A 17,621-nucleotide genomic window follows, 5' to 3' on the forward strand; every position below is an offset into this window, starting at 1 on the left:
CTCATAATTTCATTCCTTATAATTCTCACGAGTCCTTTCTAACATTTGCTTCCCAAACTTTAAGTATGCTTTCTTCTTCCTCTTGTGCTTCACCTCTTTTGTCAGCCATAGTTCCTTTACCCTACCATCTTTTCCCTATCTCAGACACATCAAAATTAGGGAATTATTCATAGAGCACGGTAACACACCACTTCAGCCCATGAGTCCAATGCTACCTAGTTTACATCCAATTAACCTACACACTTGGTACGTTTTGAAGGGTGGGGAGAAACTGGAGACCCTGGGGAAAACCCACACAGACCCAGGGAGAACTTGCAACCTCCTGTAGACAGCACGGGATTTGAATCCCAGTCCCGATCGCTGGTGCTGTAAAGGCCCTGCGCTAACCGCTACCCCATCTGTGTTGCCCAAGTTGATGTTTTCCATAACAACAAACCTTTTATGATTACACCTTTCCAAAACCTGCCTACTTTTATGCTCCTCAGTGTCTGGTGGCTCTTCAGGGGCTGACCTCCACCCACATTGACTCAGTAGGTGATCCCTTCACAACATCCTCATTTTCTCTAGCTGCGATCCTGTCCCTGATTACCAATGCCATTCTTTCTCACCCTCCACTCTTTCACCACCCACCCATCCCTTCTGAAACATCTAAACCCCAGAGCATGCACCAGCCAATCCCGTCCTTGCGTTAGCCAAGTCTCTGTAATGCAGTGGTTCCCAACCTTTTTCTTTCCCCTCAAGTCATCCTTATGCCATCAGTTTTCTGTGACTAGTAAAGGATTGCTTAAGGTGTGACGTGGGTGGGAAGAAAAAGTTTGAAAGCCACTGTTTTAATTGTTCTTCGTTGACTCGTTCTGTGCACGGTTCAGAACTCCAAAAGAAATGAGCCAATGACAATTTTTCTTAAGCAAAACATTTCCGTCACAATTGGGTCTTGAGCAGTGATTCTCAACCTTTCCTTCTCACCCACATCCCACCTTAAGCAATCCCTTATTAATCACAGAGCACTGATGGTACAGGCACTACTTCTTAAAGTGGGATATGGGTGGAAAGAAAAAGGTTGAAAACCATTGGTATTGGGTGTCGTGTGACTGTGCAAATTAAAATGTGTTGGCTATAGTGTTACAAAAGAAAATGTGGGATAAAAAAAAGTATAATTAAATCAATGCAAGGGCACCACCTTTTACCAATGAGAGCTCCATTTAAGAATCCAATAACAGTCGGAAAGAAACCAGCCTTGAATCTGAGGAGTCGCATTAGGAAGCTCATTTATCCTCTTCCCGACGGAAATGGGGGAGGAGAGAAGGTGAACCGGGATGGGATGGGCCCTTTCCATGAGGCAGCAGGAGGTGGAGACGGAGTCCACAGCGGGGAGGTTGGCCTTGGTCAGAGCAGTTCCTGCTCCAAGCTGCGATGTATGGGACAGGATACTTCTCCATGGTGCATCTTGAAAACCTTGAGGAGATGCTGAATATCCTTGGGCTTCTGAGAAAGTCGAGTGGTTGGTGCGATTTATTATTTTTTTTTGTCATTGCATGGACACAGTGTGGAGCAGCTCTTTTTGGCTATGGCCCCTTGTTCAAAGTTTATGGCCCCCCCCCACCCCTTCCCTGTGAGGCCATCAAGTTTGGTTTGTTTCTTCCATACTTATCTCCTACTGATTACAGGCAGTTCCCCCAAGTTACGAACGAGTTCTGTTACATGGGTCTGTCCATAAGCCAAATTTGTACGTAAGGCAGAACAGGTACTTACGGTCCTTATTTAGGGTTCGTGAAGGAACATTATGTGCCATTTGGAGAACAGCCTGCTCGTAAGTACGAGTTGTCATAACCTGGGCGTTCTTAACCCGGGGACTGCCTATACATAAAAAATATAAACTTTTTTTTGATGATATCCGTCCATGACCCCCGGGGGGAGAGTTTGTACGGCCCCCTTGAGAATGGTTGGTAGAGAAAATTGCCTTTGGGAAAACTAGCCATATAGTAGGTAATTCTAGAGGTCTTAAAGGCATAGATAAGCACAGCAGCAATGTTTCTCTCTTTCGACCCCACAGATCCTCGTCGACCCAGCCGCATGGTGCTGAAGAAAGGAAACCTGGCCCTGAGACAGGATCGTGCTGGAATGTGGAAGGAGAGCTACGTGGAGCTTCGTCCAAGAGAGCTGTGCTTGTACAGCGTGGAGCCTGGGAATGACTGTCACCTGCGCAGCGTGTACTACCTGTCCTGCTGCCAAAGCATCGCCCTGTCAGCCACTTCTGGTGGCCGGATCCTGGAGATTCTCTTCTCCAACGGGGCTTGTCTGCAACTACAGGCGGACTCCATCAGGGAGGCCGAAGATTGGAGGCAGAACCTTCTGGAACGAACGCGTGCCCTGTATCGGCCGCAGACTTTGGCTTTCCCCATTGAAACCCGAGAGGCAACGCTTCCCAGCCGGCATCCTGGAACATGCCAAGCAGAACAGATTCAGCCTCAGGCCCTTCCTCTGCCCACAGAAGGCACAGTTCGGATTGGATTACTTCACAAGATGGAGTCGCAGGACCACTGGAACTCATACACCTTTGTCCTTGGCCAAAAAGAACTCCAGTACTTTCGAACCAATGACCTAGTTGAGAAACCCTTGATGTCTTACAAGATTAATCGCTGCCTTAGCATTCAGTTGGACACCAAAGTGGGCTCGGCTGCCCGCCTTAAAGTGGCTTTTCCTGAAGAGGTACTCACTTTGATGGCAGATACGCAGCAAGAGCTTCAAGAGTGGATGGAGGCCATCAAGGCTGTGACTGACTGCCTGCAGGAGTCCAGTGGTTTGGACCGTTTTTCATCCAAGCATGTGTGGGCAGAGGAGACGAATTCTGAAGGCGTAGAGACACGGAGGAATAAGCGGTACTCTGTTACCAGCAGCTTTCTCAGCCTTCTAACTGTGATAGCAGTGGAGAAAGGGCTTACGGCTCAGAGCTTCAGGTGTGCAGGTGAATGTTTATATCCTTGATCAATAAATAGTTCTCCAAGGGTTTAACTTGTTGGCACTTCACTGTTTCCCTGGAAAGTGATTTTTTTTGGCTTGGAACTAGCTGAGGAGGGAGAAGGATTGATGGCCTAGTTCTAACCTCTGCTAATCCTGTACATTTGGGACTTTGGGGCTGAGTGAGAGGATTTTCCAGACGTTATTCCATCAACACACTTTTAACTCACTACTTTTAGAATTGCACATTAGAGTCACAAATGTTCTAGCAAACCAAATCCAGGGTTCTGGTGAGTGGGTTAGCTTCCAAGCTATTAGAATTTCTAATTTGTTGGATCTCGGATCATCAGACTTTTATCAGAAGGGAAACAGACCTGTAGGAAGGTAGGCTCGGTGCATGTCAGATGTTTCAGCCTATTTTATTATACATTAAATGCTCCGTTATCTAGAATTCAAGCAATTGGCAAAAACAAAAAGTGGAAAATAAGTAAGTTTTAAAAATCAGAACATTTAAAATTGGCGCTCCCTAGTGGTTACTTCATCAATCACGCAGCGCGCAATCTCAAGCAACCAGAAAATTCACTTATCCAGCATCCACCAATCCTCATAGGTGCCGCGTACCAGATAATTTACTATAGTTCTATTTCTGGCTCACGTAAAAAAAAAAAATCCTCAGTTCTATAATCTCAACCCTTGTGTGTTCAAAGGAATGTGGTATGGACATTGAATGTTCCAGTTTCAGGAAACCCTCACTCCGGTCTTCTAGTCCCATGCATATTCACCCTCACACCGAGGTTTCTACATTTTCTTCTCTCTTGGTTCACCTTTCCCATCCCTTCCTCATCCGCCCCCAGCCCCCCACTGCCCTCAATCTAGTTCCATCGATCACCTACTAGTTTCGATCCTAACTCTCCCTCATGGTTTTGTGTACTAGCAATCTGTGCAATTCTTCAGACTTGCCCGGATTAAACTTATCTACCATTTCTAAGCTCACATTGTTATGTTGCAGACCAGCAGCAATAGAAATTCACCAAGATTGTGTTATTTTAAAAATAATATATTCATTAATAATTACTAATAATATAACACCTTAATTAACCTATCTAAACTTAACACCCAATGATGTGCGAATATACATAGGGTTGTGAGTGTGTGGGTAATACTCAATACACAATTCTGGAAAGTCAATTCCAAGTTCAGTCTCAGAAATCCTGTATTGAAACTCAGTCTTTGAAACTGATGTTCAGGAGTAATTACGAAGGAGGTGAGATCGGACTGCCAAAACTCACTAATCCATGTCGAGTTGCTTCCAAGAGATGTATCATTTCATATGAATGGTTGTCACAACTCCCCTGTTCCTTGCACAGGGGGAGCAAAACATGTGACTTCCATGATTCTTCCAAAACCCCAGCATGGGTCAGACAGAATGACCATTAAAATGGTCACGATCCAAATGCAGGAATGATCCTGCTTCCTTTACCCAGATATGGGTCAATTAAAATGACCATTACAATGGTCCTGGTGGTTCAGCAATAATTCCCCTGAAAAGGAGGATCATCAAAATTGTGCATTTCACAGAGCCATTCCACCTCTGTTTTATCAGATGACTTGCTGATCAGTACTCAAATACTGTTTTTTAAGTGTCCCAAACATGACTCATAATCATACAACTCTCTGTAAAAAGTGTCCCAACTTGGATAAAAATCCATCGATCACTTTATAGCCCTTACTTGTCCACAGTTCCACCTACCTCTGTATCATCTGCAAACTTACTAACTCAGCCCCTTACTTTTTACTTGCCATTTGTGTATACATTTCTATTACTATTTGTCCATGTCCAGTGTTGAACAACCTCAAACTTCCTCCATCAGTAAAACTCCTTGTATCAGGCATATATGGGGATTGGTAGATGCCAGATAAGTGTATTTTCCGGTTGCTTGAGACTTACTCTTACAATTCCTAACTAATACACCTGCATTAAGTTTGAAAGACCAAAATACTAGACTGTACTCACATTGAACAAACGTCTTTTGCATGAATATATAAATCTTAAAGCCTTTTACTTTATTTTCAGTCACATTCTTTGAAAACATTGCTGACAGATGAAGTCTCTGACTGGGGGGATTTCTTACTAAACAGGGATAAGGAGATACTTTAAGACAGTCAACCCAACAGTGTGTGGCATCAACCAGCTCTTTGTCCTGGGCGACACCATTGGTGTTTCACATAACTTTATTCAAACAGCTGCTGTGAGCAAAGCACGACCAAGGCCCTCCGCTGGCTGAATAATTGCTCCCATCATCACCAAAGGTTCATAGGTTACTGTACTTTAAAGAACATTTACAATTTTAAACTTGTGTATTTTTACCTATTATTTTATTATTTTTTTTATTTATTTTCCTCAATTTTTTTTATTTTTTTTGCTGGTTGCTTGTATTCTAGATACCAGAAGTTTGACTGCATTAGGAAGACATTTTATTTAATCCCATTCTCTTGTGAAGTTTGACCACTTTGTGCAACCTTAGAATTACTGTATGTTTGACTCCAGATGCATTTTGCGTATCTGCTCCAGAGCCCAAGATACTTCTTTGTTTTTCTGCACATAACCTTTGCTAATTGATCCAATGCACTCCTGATTGACTTCCTATCTGTCACTTGCATTGCTACACAGTAAAACCCCTGTTATCCAGAATTCAAGCAACTGACAGCCTCAAGCAACGGGCAAAAAAATTTTCAGAAATAAATAGGTCAAAGAATAAGGGCTGAAAACTGGCATGCCCCGCCATTAGTTCACCAATCACGCAAAACGCAATCTCAAGCAACTGGGAAATTCTTTTATCCAGCATCTACCAATCCCCATAGACACCTGATTCCAGGGGTTTTACTGTATTTTGAAGCGCAAGTCCAATGAATAGTGTGATGTTTAGACCTGTTGCGTCTCTTGTCCATAACAAGCAATTTTGCAGGAAGTGGAATGTGCTGGAAGAGCTCGAAGTTCTTAATTGACGGTGTGGCTGAAACGCATGTGGGGCTGAGCACGCTGTGAATGGGTATTTTAGGAGGTAGTCACACTCTAGCTCAGTGGGTCTCAACCTTTTTTTTCCACTCACATTCCAAGGAACAACACCTCTGTTGGATGGGTCAAGCATTCGCTGGGCACTGTACGGCCATAGAACTGGGACCAGCACGGAAAGTGGAACCCAGCTGGCATGCAAGATGCATTCAGCATCCTCTTCCAGCTCTTGGCATTTGAGCTAGACTGGTGGTTTTCAACCTTTTTTTTTCCACTCACATCCCACTTTAAGTAATCCCTATGCCATCGATGCTCTGTGATTAGTAAGGGAATGCTTAAGGTCGGTAGTGGGTGGGAAGAAAAACTACTGTTTTAATCGTCCCTCATTGACTCATTATGTACATGGTTTCATAACTCCAAAGGAAATGGGCCAATGACGATTTTTCTCAAGCAAAACATTTCAGTAACAATTGGGTCTAGAGCAGTGATTCTCAACCTTCCCCAGCATAAATGGCAGAAAGAGTTTAGCTCCCAAGCCACCCATTCATCCTATCGAGCACCCTCTATGTCACCTGTGGGTCCCATATTAGTTTTAGCATCACCCAAGAAACCACAGTCCAAGTATGAAAGTGTCATCCTCCATTTTGAGGACTATTGAAGAAGAAGGCAGGACCATGTTGATTGTATACGTAAAAAAGTAATGAGGCAGGTTCAATTTGCCTTGTAATAGAATTGCTGCTAATTGTTCTTTTACGTATAGTGCCAAAAAGATTAAGTGCTTATGGCTCTCTTGTGGAATCCAGTCTAGTCTGAACATCTTCCTTCATTTTTTGGAAGCAGCGTGTAAATGGAGGTGTCTCACATTGTTAATCTGGGTCGTCATGCTCATAGAGCTGTTTGCTTAAAGATACCTACAAGTCGGAACAAAAAAATAGACTGCTGGAAGAGCTCAGTGGGGTGAACAACATCTACGGAGGGAAAAGTATGGTCTGTTTTGAGTCGAAACGCTGCATTAAGCCCTTTCAGACAGCTGTGTAAAATGGGGTTAAGTTACGCGGCGGTTAGAAAAGGTCTGACCTGGTCAACCCCGTTGGAACCCAACCGAGTCCCTGCCCTACCTCCAAGGTAGTCAGGGAATCCAGTTAAAGTGACTCAGGTCGCGTCTACGGGCGATATGAAAACAGCTGATTCCTTATTCAAGTGATGTCAGCGCTTGCGCGTATGCATCACCGGGGGCAACCAGCATCCGAGCATCCGCCGGTACTTCCGGTGAGTCCGTGATGCATCATTGCGGGGGCAGGATCCCCCTTAAGTCGCCGGGTTGGCGATTTAATGGCTCAATCCCCCCCCTGCGATTTAAAAGGTGCATCCAGCGGTTTTACCCCGGTCATCGCACCTGGGTCCCAGGAGGGTGACTCAGCTGGTGCAGTTTAAAAGGGGCTATAATGGATTTGTCTGTGTCTGTCCTATCCATCTGGAGGTTGCCGGGGTGGGGTGCGGAGTGGTGTAGTTTAATAAATGCCTGGTATACGCTTGAGAGTTTCCCCTCTGTGTTCTGGTTTTGTATCTCTATTCTCTGCACTGAATTGTAAGTTCTGAATCATAGACTTTTAAATCTCTTTTAATATGGACTTGCTTTCCTTGCAAATTTTTGTTTTTTTAAAAAAGTTCTAAAAATCCCCAAACAATTTGGAGGCAGTGAGGTACTTGTGAAGATGATCTCTGCTCCAGCGCTGGAAATGATCCAGCCAGAATGCACAGTCACAGTGTTCAAAAGTGTTCAAATCTTTTTCAAGATTCCTTCATCGTTGTGTAATAGCACGGAATGTGTAATATTACACAAAATTGCCTTCTGCCTGCCGTAAGGTAGTGTTGCTGGCCCCTTACAGTCCGAGAGAAAGAGAAGCAAAAGAGAAGCCCTTCAGGGATGCCGAGTGCCCATGGATTTGCCCCCGACGCTCCCCCCACCCTCAGCCTCTATGGCTGCACAGATCCATCAGCAGCCCGAGCCCCAGATCCAAACCTCCAGCCTGATCAGGACACCTTGCATGGAAAGATCGCTGGGAAAGTACTCTGCCCTTCAGAACAGTCGCGTTACATCGAGTAGGGCAGCACAGTCACTGCCCTGTTTTGAGCTGAAGGATCCTCAGGGCGCAGCCTCATCCCAATTTTAAAGTACGTTCAGATCCCAAGGCTGAGATGGCCTTTTTGATTCAGGAATGAGCCATGGTAGGAGTTTACGTGATGGCATTGGGCCTTGCTTTTTCTTTCCGCAAGCAATACGGAAATGGAAAGAAAAATATTCTTGACCAGCATTACATCTGATACCTCGAAGTGTTAAACAAACTTCATTGATTGATCAAGACCGTTGGGAATCGGAAGAGTGGAAAAAAAATCTTTTACTGGTGGCAAAAATGGGAATGTGTACATTGTCATTTCTCCATGACTGCCTAATGCAGCTAATTGTATTACATACCAAAGAACTGAAAGCTCATGTTAAACCTGACACCAGAGCTTTTCTTACCTTTATTTGATTCTCCTTTCACATTGCTGCCGCATTCCATACTTTCACACACCTGTCACGACTCGGGCAGGTAATTGTGGAACCGCTGACCCAGGGTCGTCACTTGAATTCAACCACCTCGCCCCACGTCCATTTATCAGCTGACCTCTCAGAATTGACTAGAGCAGTCCTGTCAGTTTTGTCAATGGGTTAAGCAAGGAGGCAGCCAGTTAAGTTGTATGGAAGTGAGGGAACTGGGGGAAGCACACATTTTCTTAAAACTTTAAATTCCTTAGCCCCTCAGCACAGATTCCTGTAATTACTCCCTTTGTACCCAGCCTGAATGGCGAATAATGCGCCAAAAGCCATGTCTAATTGAGACCTTACTGGCCAAACAAATCCAGCATTGTTTGGCTTGACAAATTGAGGCCAGAAAGTGGCAGTGACAGTGCGGAAATTAAAAAGAAAGTGCCAGAAAGACCACTAAAGCTACAGTAATAACCCTGTCTCATTTTGCGAGTTCCAACCAGACCAAAGGATGGCAAAGCTGCTTTTCAAGTAAATCTAATCCCAGCAATGGCACCTCGGGGCATGTGTTATTTATTTAGTAAAAGCTATTTGAATTGTAATGCAAGATGTGTGGGCCCTGTCCCTATCTGCCAGTTGATTGACATTTAAACATCATTAGTTGTAGAGTGACAGGATGTGGGCCGGTATGTTTTGTGGCTTTTTTTTTGTGTGTGCCATCGTTGAATCAGCATGTCAAAAATTAAGGGATAAGCGAGCAGCCACGAGCAACATCATTTGTACGAGTGTGTGTGTTGTGTTTTTCAGATCAGTTTAGTTCAGCTGCTGGGAACTGCACCCCATGCACCAGAGTTTTGAGTGATGTCTAGGGGCAGACATCCATTCAGCCCCTCAACTCTTGTTTGGCCATTCTTCCTGATCTATACACTGATTCCTCCGATCCCTCTCTCTCTCTCTCTCTCTCTCTCTCTCTCTCTCTCTCTCTCTCTCTCTCTCTCAATCTCTACAATTGCACTTTTGCAGCTGGAAAAAGTTTGCAGTTTTGATTTTAAACCAAGGCTGTTTCAAGTTCAGGTTTATTGTCATGTGTGTCATGGTGCAGTGGTAGAGGTTGTGTTGGTGTTCAGTCCAGTTAGATATCTCATAGTTTTTGTGCCACCCAAATACTATGCTGTTGCTGTATCTCTAAATGAAAATGAAAATAAAATTAATTCAAATCAGTTAAGGTATAGAACATGTTTGGCCCATGATGTTTAGCTGACCGATGTAAACCAACTCCACAACAATGAATTTCTTTCCCCTACCTCACCCCCAGAACCCTCTATTTTGCAATTCAAAAATGCAGTGTTACTTGAAGAGATCAGATTCAAGATTTATTGTGACGTAACAAAACACAAAATGGCTTCTGTCCGCTGTAAGGCAAACAGATTTGCCGTCGTCAGAAATTGTCTGAAGTGCCTCTTACAATCACAGAGAGAGAAGCAAAAGAGAGATCCTACTACCCCCCCCCCACCCCACGGAGTCACCAAGTGTCCGTGGATTCACCTCCAGCGTTCCCGCAGCCCCTGCAGCCAAACACTCCAAACCATTGGCAACCCGAGCTCCAGATCCGAACCCCCGACATGGTCAGGAACCCTTCAGTGCCATCGGCACCCTCTTGCATCCCAATTCCGATACCCAGTTCCCCTTCCACCAGTTTTGAGCCAGTCTCTCGCAGACCACAGACTTATATGAGTCCCTTGACCGCAGTCTCCAGTAGCCTACAGCCTGCGTGAGAGTTTCTCGCCTTGAGCCACCTGCCGCAGTGGATACAGAGCAAAAGCAGCAGGATTTTTTTTACTGTTTCAGCGTTCTGATAACAGCTGGAAATTCTCCTTGAATGTCGTGCAGTTGTGGGTGAGAAGGTGAACCCTGACATCGATTCTTGCACAGCCTATTGCTGATTTTAATGTGCCCTTGTTTTAGGCTCTTTCTAAAGGAAAATATTTTTTCTTGATTGAGTGCTCCCATCACATCTCCGCACTCGAGCCTCATCTCTGTGATCTGACTTTATCATTTGACATTTTTTTTTTAAACCCATATTATATTCTGTTAAGTTTATGTTCCAACCTTCCACCTCTTACAGAAATTTCCTCTTTAAATTATGGACAAATTTAAAAAAAAAGGTTTACTTCATGGGGAAAAAAATTGGGGATTATGATAGACAACTGCAATGATAATTTCAGATTTGCTGCATCACATAGGAAGTTGGAGAAACATTAAAATGACTTTTATTGAATTTAGCATGATGATGTTGACACTTTTCATTAGTTCAACTGACCTAAAAAAGTTTTGCCGCTGATTTTTGATTGTACTCGGCATCTGATGCCTCTCATGTCAGTGTCCAATAATAGTCGGCAGCGATCGATAGATTCCAGTTACCCTGATACTATTTTTCCAAGGTGAAACCTTTCATCATGTTCATTACTGACTGCACCAAGATCAGCGGGGAAGAAGTCCAAGTGCGAATGCAGAAAATGGATTTTCAAAGATATGTTGCACTATGGTTTAGTATGCTTGAAGCGTCTTGTCATTCAGCTGGATGTAGTGTATAGTTAGTTTAAAAATGGGTTTTATTTAAAAAATGGTACGTAATGGGGAAGGTGATTTTCATGATTAGCAGCCCAAAATCCATAAAATATACCCAAAAGTGTTCAGGAAGCAAAATCTTCATTGTCCAGTGTTACCTCACTCTGCTGCATTTAGCACTCTTGGAGGGCCCTGCTGGCCAGGCAAGTTGATCAGTGCAGCCAGAAGGTCCAAGTCAGTGGGATTCATTTCCTGACTCTTTCCCTGCCATGATGTGCTGAGATATGGTTTCCGATATAGGCACGGACCAAACCCATTTTCCCTGTAATCTGCCCCATTTAATTCCCTGTAACTTATTCCCTCACCCATGGGCTGTGGGGTCCGTGCGCATCAACAGAGCTGAACACTGATTAGGCCTGTACAGGATGATCAGCAAAGCAAGTATCAGGTGCAAAGTGTGGGAGATCTTCGGGCATGCGAATGGAGAATATTATTTGGTATTGACGGCAAATTGTCACAAGATCACAAGATAGAGGAACAGAAGCAGGCCATTTGGGCCATGGAGTCTGCTCGAAATGCCTGTGGGGTCAGAGGGACTCGGCAGGTTGAGTACCAACTGCGGAGGCAAAAGGATGGTTTTGGGTTGAGCTGCTCATATTTTTTCTCTCCAGATTCCAGGATCTGAAGTCGCTTGTGTCTGCTTTGGTGTTGGTAGGTTTGAGGATCATGGGTAGTGTGTTGAAATGTTTAAAAGCCACGGCTCCTGAAGTACAACTGGCTTCAAGACTGGACATGGAAAGAGCAATGGAGCGGGCGACTGTAGAATCAAAAATTGTGAGCGCTGTTACACTGACATTTCTTTTTGTAACTCTTTTAAAAGCACTATCCTAATAAAAGGAAGTTTGCAGTAGGTCATTACTGACAACAGAGAGGCAAATCTTTCGTTACATCTATCAAAACTGAATTCAACCCTTGGCCTCCATCCAGCGTACTTAATATCCAATAGTCTGGATTGGATTGCACTTTAGGCCACAGTGCCAGCAACCCAGGTTCGAATCTGGCGCTGTCTGTAAGGAGTTTGTGTGTTCTCCCTGTGTTTGCGTGGGCTTCCTCCAGGTGCCCCGGTTTCCTGCCACCCTTCAAAACGTGTGGAGGTTGCAGGCAAATTGGGTGTAATTGGGCAACACTGGCTTGTGGGCCTGTTACCGTGCTGAATGTTTAAATTTACAATAAATAAACTGATTTAGGGTATTACCTGTTGAAGGACATTACTGGATGCCTCCATGCAATAAAAAAATAATTTCTGCAATGTTAAAGTCAAAGGATTTAGGACTCCGGATTCGTTTAATGTTGAGGGAAGTTTTAAGCTCCTTCTGCAATTCTGTATTTTTACTTCAAAATGTCAAGGCTCTTTTTTGGAATGTTGAATATAATTTTTAAATTGCATTTCAAGATAATAGAGCTTTTTGACGACTATTACATTGGATATAACATGCTTTGGAGCATTGGAAGATTGGGAAATATCCCCATTTTAAAGAAATTCTTCCTTTGCATCTGGAGAAAGCTACTAAACCTGTTTCCCTGCTAATGGTAACTAACGTGAATTGTTGGGTTGTAATGGGTGCTCTGATCGAAGTGTCTGTGGGGGTCAGAATAAGGAGGTAAATGTGGGGGAAGCTCACCCAGGGCAGCAGACGTAGCCACCATTGTAATCACTAAGAAATCCAATTCAGTACCTGGGAGAAACTTCATCCAAAGATTAGTTCAATAATTTGAAATTTGGTACTATATTGAGTAGCAAACAACTGCCATTGAGGTGCTCCATGGAAAGGGGCTTAGAAGCAGAGGATATGATGAAGTCAAGCAGGTGACTGCATGTCCCCGTTTACAAATCCAGTAGCAGTCATTTATATTAATTCAAGCCTGCTTTACCATTTAGCATCGTCAGGACTCAGCCTGTAACTTGAATGGACATTCACACCTTATCCCCATTTTCCTAGGTGCCCAATTATCTGTCAATCTCCATCTTCAATGAACTTTACTATCTGCGATGCCCTAAGGCAGAGAGCCCCCAAAATCCCGCAGCTGCATCTCTCCTGACCTCAGCCCCAAAATGACTGATTTCTTATCTTGTGACTAATTCCACTGCATAAATAGAGACACACAAGAGACTCCAGATGCTGGAATCTGGAGCAAAAAAACCCCAATCTGCTGGAGGAAGTCAGTGTGTCGAGCAGCATTAGTGGGAGAGGAAAAATGGTCCAGCAGACTGAGTTTTCTGAGTTTGAGTTGGGTGAAAGTTGGTTTTGAGAAATCCAACTTTTCAGTAAACGTACGGTGATACGACAGTTCTCCAACAGTACAGCTCTCATCTCCTCTGCCCTGGAGCCTCACCAATGTGCTTATCCTGGATTGAGGCTTGAACCTTCTTTTGATTCCAAGAAAGGTAGTGATACTGTAACGGCATTGATTTACCACTCACTCATTTCTTCCAGCACACTTCCAGACTTTCTTTTCATTATTCACTGGACACAACATTGCATTCTTCACCTCCCCAAACACCACCCAGCCAAGCCCCTCTGACCTTATCAATGGCTCACGGCCACACGGGTGATCCTGACGCTTTCACTCTCCTCCTGTGTCCAGGAAGGTAACTTGAACAATACCAATTGAACTCACTCCTTCAAACCATGATTTTTATAAAGGAGAATTTTTGAATTGTAACAGAGCAGGAGAAAGTCAATCAGCTCATCCATCCATTTGCTTAGTCTTGTATTTATCTTCCTTTCACGAATTTACTCAGTTCTCTTTATGGCACCATTTTAAACAAAATACCTTAAAATACATGAACAGATTCTCCTTCTTTAGTGTCTTGCTATATCTAAGCTTTTAACTATATAACAATTACAGTACAGAAACAGGCCATCTTGGCCCCTCCAGTCTGCACCGATTTAAATGAACTCCACTAGTCCCACCTACCCGCTCCCTGTCCATAACCCTCCAATCCCCTCACATCTATGCACTCATCCAACCTTCTCTTAAATAGCAAAATTGACCCTGCTGCAACCATCTCTTCCAGAAGGTCATTCCACTCAGCCACCACTCTCTGAGGGAGGAAGTTTCCCCTCATGTTACTTCTAAACTTTTGCCCCCTAACCCTTAACTTATGACCCCTCATTCCAATCTCTCCTACCCTCAAAGGGGAAGAGCCTATTCACATCTACTTGTCTATCCCCCACATAATTTTAATTACCTCTATCAAATCCCCCCTCAACCTTCTACGCTCTAATGAATAAAGACCCAGTCTACTCAATGTTTCTCTGTATTCTAGATACTGCAATCTGGACAACATTTTAGTAAATCTTCTCCACACCCTCTCCACCTTTTCCTGGTATCAGATACCAAAGGGCCTGTTACTGTGCTGTATGCCTAAATTTTCTTTTAATAGAAATTTTTAAAAAATTTAATTCCAAATTTGCAGTATCCAGAAACAATAGACTCATCACTCCAGCTAATGATTGAGTTGTAATTTTGAATGATTTATTATTCCTATTGAACTGATTCCTCTCAATAAAATCAAGGACCCCGTGCAGTACGTTTCCCTGTATCTGAAGTTCTGAATACTGAAAAGATCCAAAAGCTGAGCTTCTTTGCGGTGCTGACGTGACGTCACAAGCTGGAAAAAAAAGCCCATTGTCAATGAGGAAACATTTGAAAAAGCCATTGAGGAGAATTTCTAGTGTTGGGTGCTGCGTTTATCTTATTTTGTAAGCAGAGATCAAGATGGGTTTTTTTTTTGGTACGTATTAAACATTATTTCATGCTGTTGTTTATGTTGTGTGACCACTGATGCAAGTATCCTGCTGATGCTACTGAGCTGAACGCCGATGTTGCCGTTAACCGAGGGAAAAAAAAACCCCAACAACCGAAAACCGTTTTGGATACTGGGAAATGTACTGTTGTAGCAGGCTGAATGACTGCGTGAGGAAATGGGTCGAATTGCCACAACGTGCAGCCGGTCCAAGATGGTGCAGGCTCCCCTTCACTGCCGAGAAGGAGCCCGCACCTAGTGGCACACACAGGCGAAGGACCCCCCCCCCACCTCCGTGTAGCGGCCGGAGAATGACACTCATGCCGCGTGGATGCCTCTTTACTCGGTAGCACTGCCACAGCAGTTGCTGCACTGTATTACAATAGTGAAGGGGCAGAGGAACATGGATAGAAACTTGACAAGAACCAACAGGAAATGGTGATGAGGTATGTGCCTCTTTTTTCCAGAGTTGCCACCAGGTCCACTGTTCTGAGTATACAAGGCATAATTTTACATTTATAGCACAGTATAGTGCAAACAGTCCTCAAAACTATTCTGAAAGTGCCTGGCTTACGGAGGGTTTATGCTTGGCCTGCCTTGTACCCTGCTGGTTAGTCTACAAGTTAATTTTCCTTGAGGAATAGCTCCACCTCCAGTGTAATCAGCAATGTTCCATGCTGTTCCTTGAGCTCTGGGTTCTCACTGAAGAATCTGAGGCACTTCCTGCATGAATGGGTCCCACGTTGCTGGAATTGATGGCGGTACATTGTTGAAGTGGAATTTCACCTGGGCACATCAGTCCAAACTGCCAGTGTTTGCAAATCAATAGTATTTAGTTGTATTAATGAGGAGTCTTAAGACCAATGGAATTCAATCATATCAGCGAAGCTAGCCATTAATACAGTGGAATCCAACAGCTGTTGCCAAACTATTTCACCTTCCGCACTGCAAGAATGGAATGCAGAATATCATGGCACATTGGCATTCCCTCCTTCTCCTCCCTTCAGATGAAATACCTTCTGGCAGATCCATAGACTTCGCCACAGGCAGGCGGGTGGGTGAGTGGGGCTGTTTGGTTTGCTGGTCCGCTACGCCAAGCTCTCCCCCGCTCCCATCGCCAAGACACTATTTCCCACCTGACTTGCTGTTCCCTGTTGAATGGTGGTGGGCCGGGACTTGAAGAGGATGGCGCATCTCTTCAAGGAGACCTGGAAACCTTTGCCTTGACGGGGCTGTGCATAGAGAGCTTTTCCTGGTGTGGGACTTGCAGGCCTGTCCACTAGAGTTTGCCAAACGCCTCAACATTGGGGTGTTTGGCCTGTGAGAGATTGCCAACCTTTTCATTGGAGAATTGTGTGGAGGTAGGTTTTCTATGCCTTGAATATACAGGGAGGCAGAGATCACGTAGTAGACCACGAGCTTGGTGCTGATGGGGGGATGGTCTTTTCTTCAGTTGACTGAAGGCTGTGCTGGTGCACTGCAATCAGTGTGGATCTTGTGATCAATCTCTGACTTCACCGGAGAGTTAGCCCACAGAAAAAAATGGAAGGTTTTCCAGGGTTCAGGTGTAGATCTTCATTGCCAAATGGGAGGAAACAGCCTCAAACTGTGGAACTCCGTTGTATTGCCTTGGTGAAAATGTAATTGTTACTTGCTGGTGTCCCCCTCCCCCCCACCCATCCCACAGATGTACACCTTCTTAAATGTATGCAGACTATAAAATAATCGCTTAGTGCTTAGTTCTGAAGTGAAAACAGTGAAGGTTGAAGGACTTCTTGCTCACCTCGGCAGACTGGGATTGCTTGTTCGTGTTGTTGGGGAGGGTGGAAATTTGTATGGCAGGAGGACGAGAAGGCTAACAGAAAGGCAGGGAGAAGCAATGCAAGACTACAAGTTGGAAGCAGAAAAGTCAAATGTAAGCACCACAAAGATGACTAGATTCTGAAAGGACTGTGAGGGGGATTTTATCCAAATGAAGCATAGTCAGTACCTGTGACATAGGGGTGCAACTTAGTGGCCTTTCCGCCAACGTAGTTGTGGATGGAGATGACGAGGAATTAAATATCTAAGGAAAGGCAGGAAAGCGAGAGAGGTAGAGCAACGCTCTTAATTCAGGATGAGATCAGTGTGTTAGAGATGATGCAAGATCTAAGGAGCAGAAGGTTGAGATCTTCTGGATCCAGCTAGAGATTAGGAATGGAGAGGAGGAAAAAGAAAATCGGTGGGAGTTGTCGGTAGGACCCCGGATAATATCATTATGGTGGTGCAGGCAATAAACCAAAAGATGACTGATGCATGTTAGAATGGAATGGCAGATGTCATGCCCAGAGTCACCTTGCCCAGAGAATGGGCAGTTCAAATTGGTTGAAGCAGTCTTGAGGAGGAGCTCCTAGAATGCATCCATGATATTTTCCTTGAATAACATGTTTCTATGAAGGCAGGAACAGGGTACTGATCAGCCATGATCATATTGGATGGTGGTGTAGGCTCGAAGGGCCAAATGGCCTACTCCTGCACCTAGTTTCTATGTTTCTATGGTCCTGTGCCATGAGATTAATGATCTCATAGTCAGGGATCCATTTGGAAAGATTGGTCACAGTCTGATTGAACTTCTCATACAAATGGAGGGTGCAACAGTTTGATCTAAAACTAGTGTAGGATGGCTAAACAAGGGGGATTGCGGGGATGAGGGAGGAGTTGGCCAGCGTAGACTGGGAACACAGGATATGATGGGAAAGTGG

The 17,621-nt window shown here is 44.3% G+C and overlaps 1 protein-coding gene across 6 annotated transcripts in view; it reads left to right on the forward strand.

Annotated features, from left to right (window-relative positions):
* plekhm3 (pleckstrin homology domain containing, family M, member 3) overlaps nucleotides 1–17,621 on the forward strand; it is a 183,779-nt gene that overhangs the window by 35,704 nt on the left and 130,454 nt on the right. For all 6 annotated transcript variants that reach the window (XM_069933879.1, XM_069933878.1, XM_069933877.1 and 3 more), the window contains one exon: nucleotides 2,054–2,965. In XM_069933879.1, coding sequence (XP_069789980.1) covers nucleotides 2,054–2,965 — 912 coding nt within the window. The remainder of the gene's footprint in view (nucleotides 1–2,053; nucleotides 2,966–17,621) is intronic.

Source organism: Narcine bancroftii, chromosome 4, assembly GCF_036971445.1.
Source record: "Narcine bancroftii isolate sNarBan1 chromosome 4, sNarBan1.hap1, whole genome shotgun sequence".
Classification (NCBI taxonomy): domain Eukaryota; kingdom Metazoa; phylum Chordata; class Chondrichthyes; order Torpediniformes; family Narcinidae; genus Narcine; species Narcine bancroftii.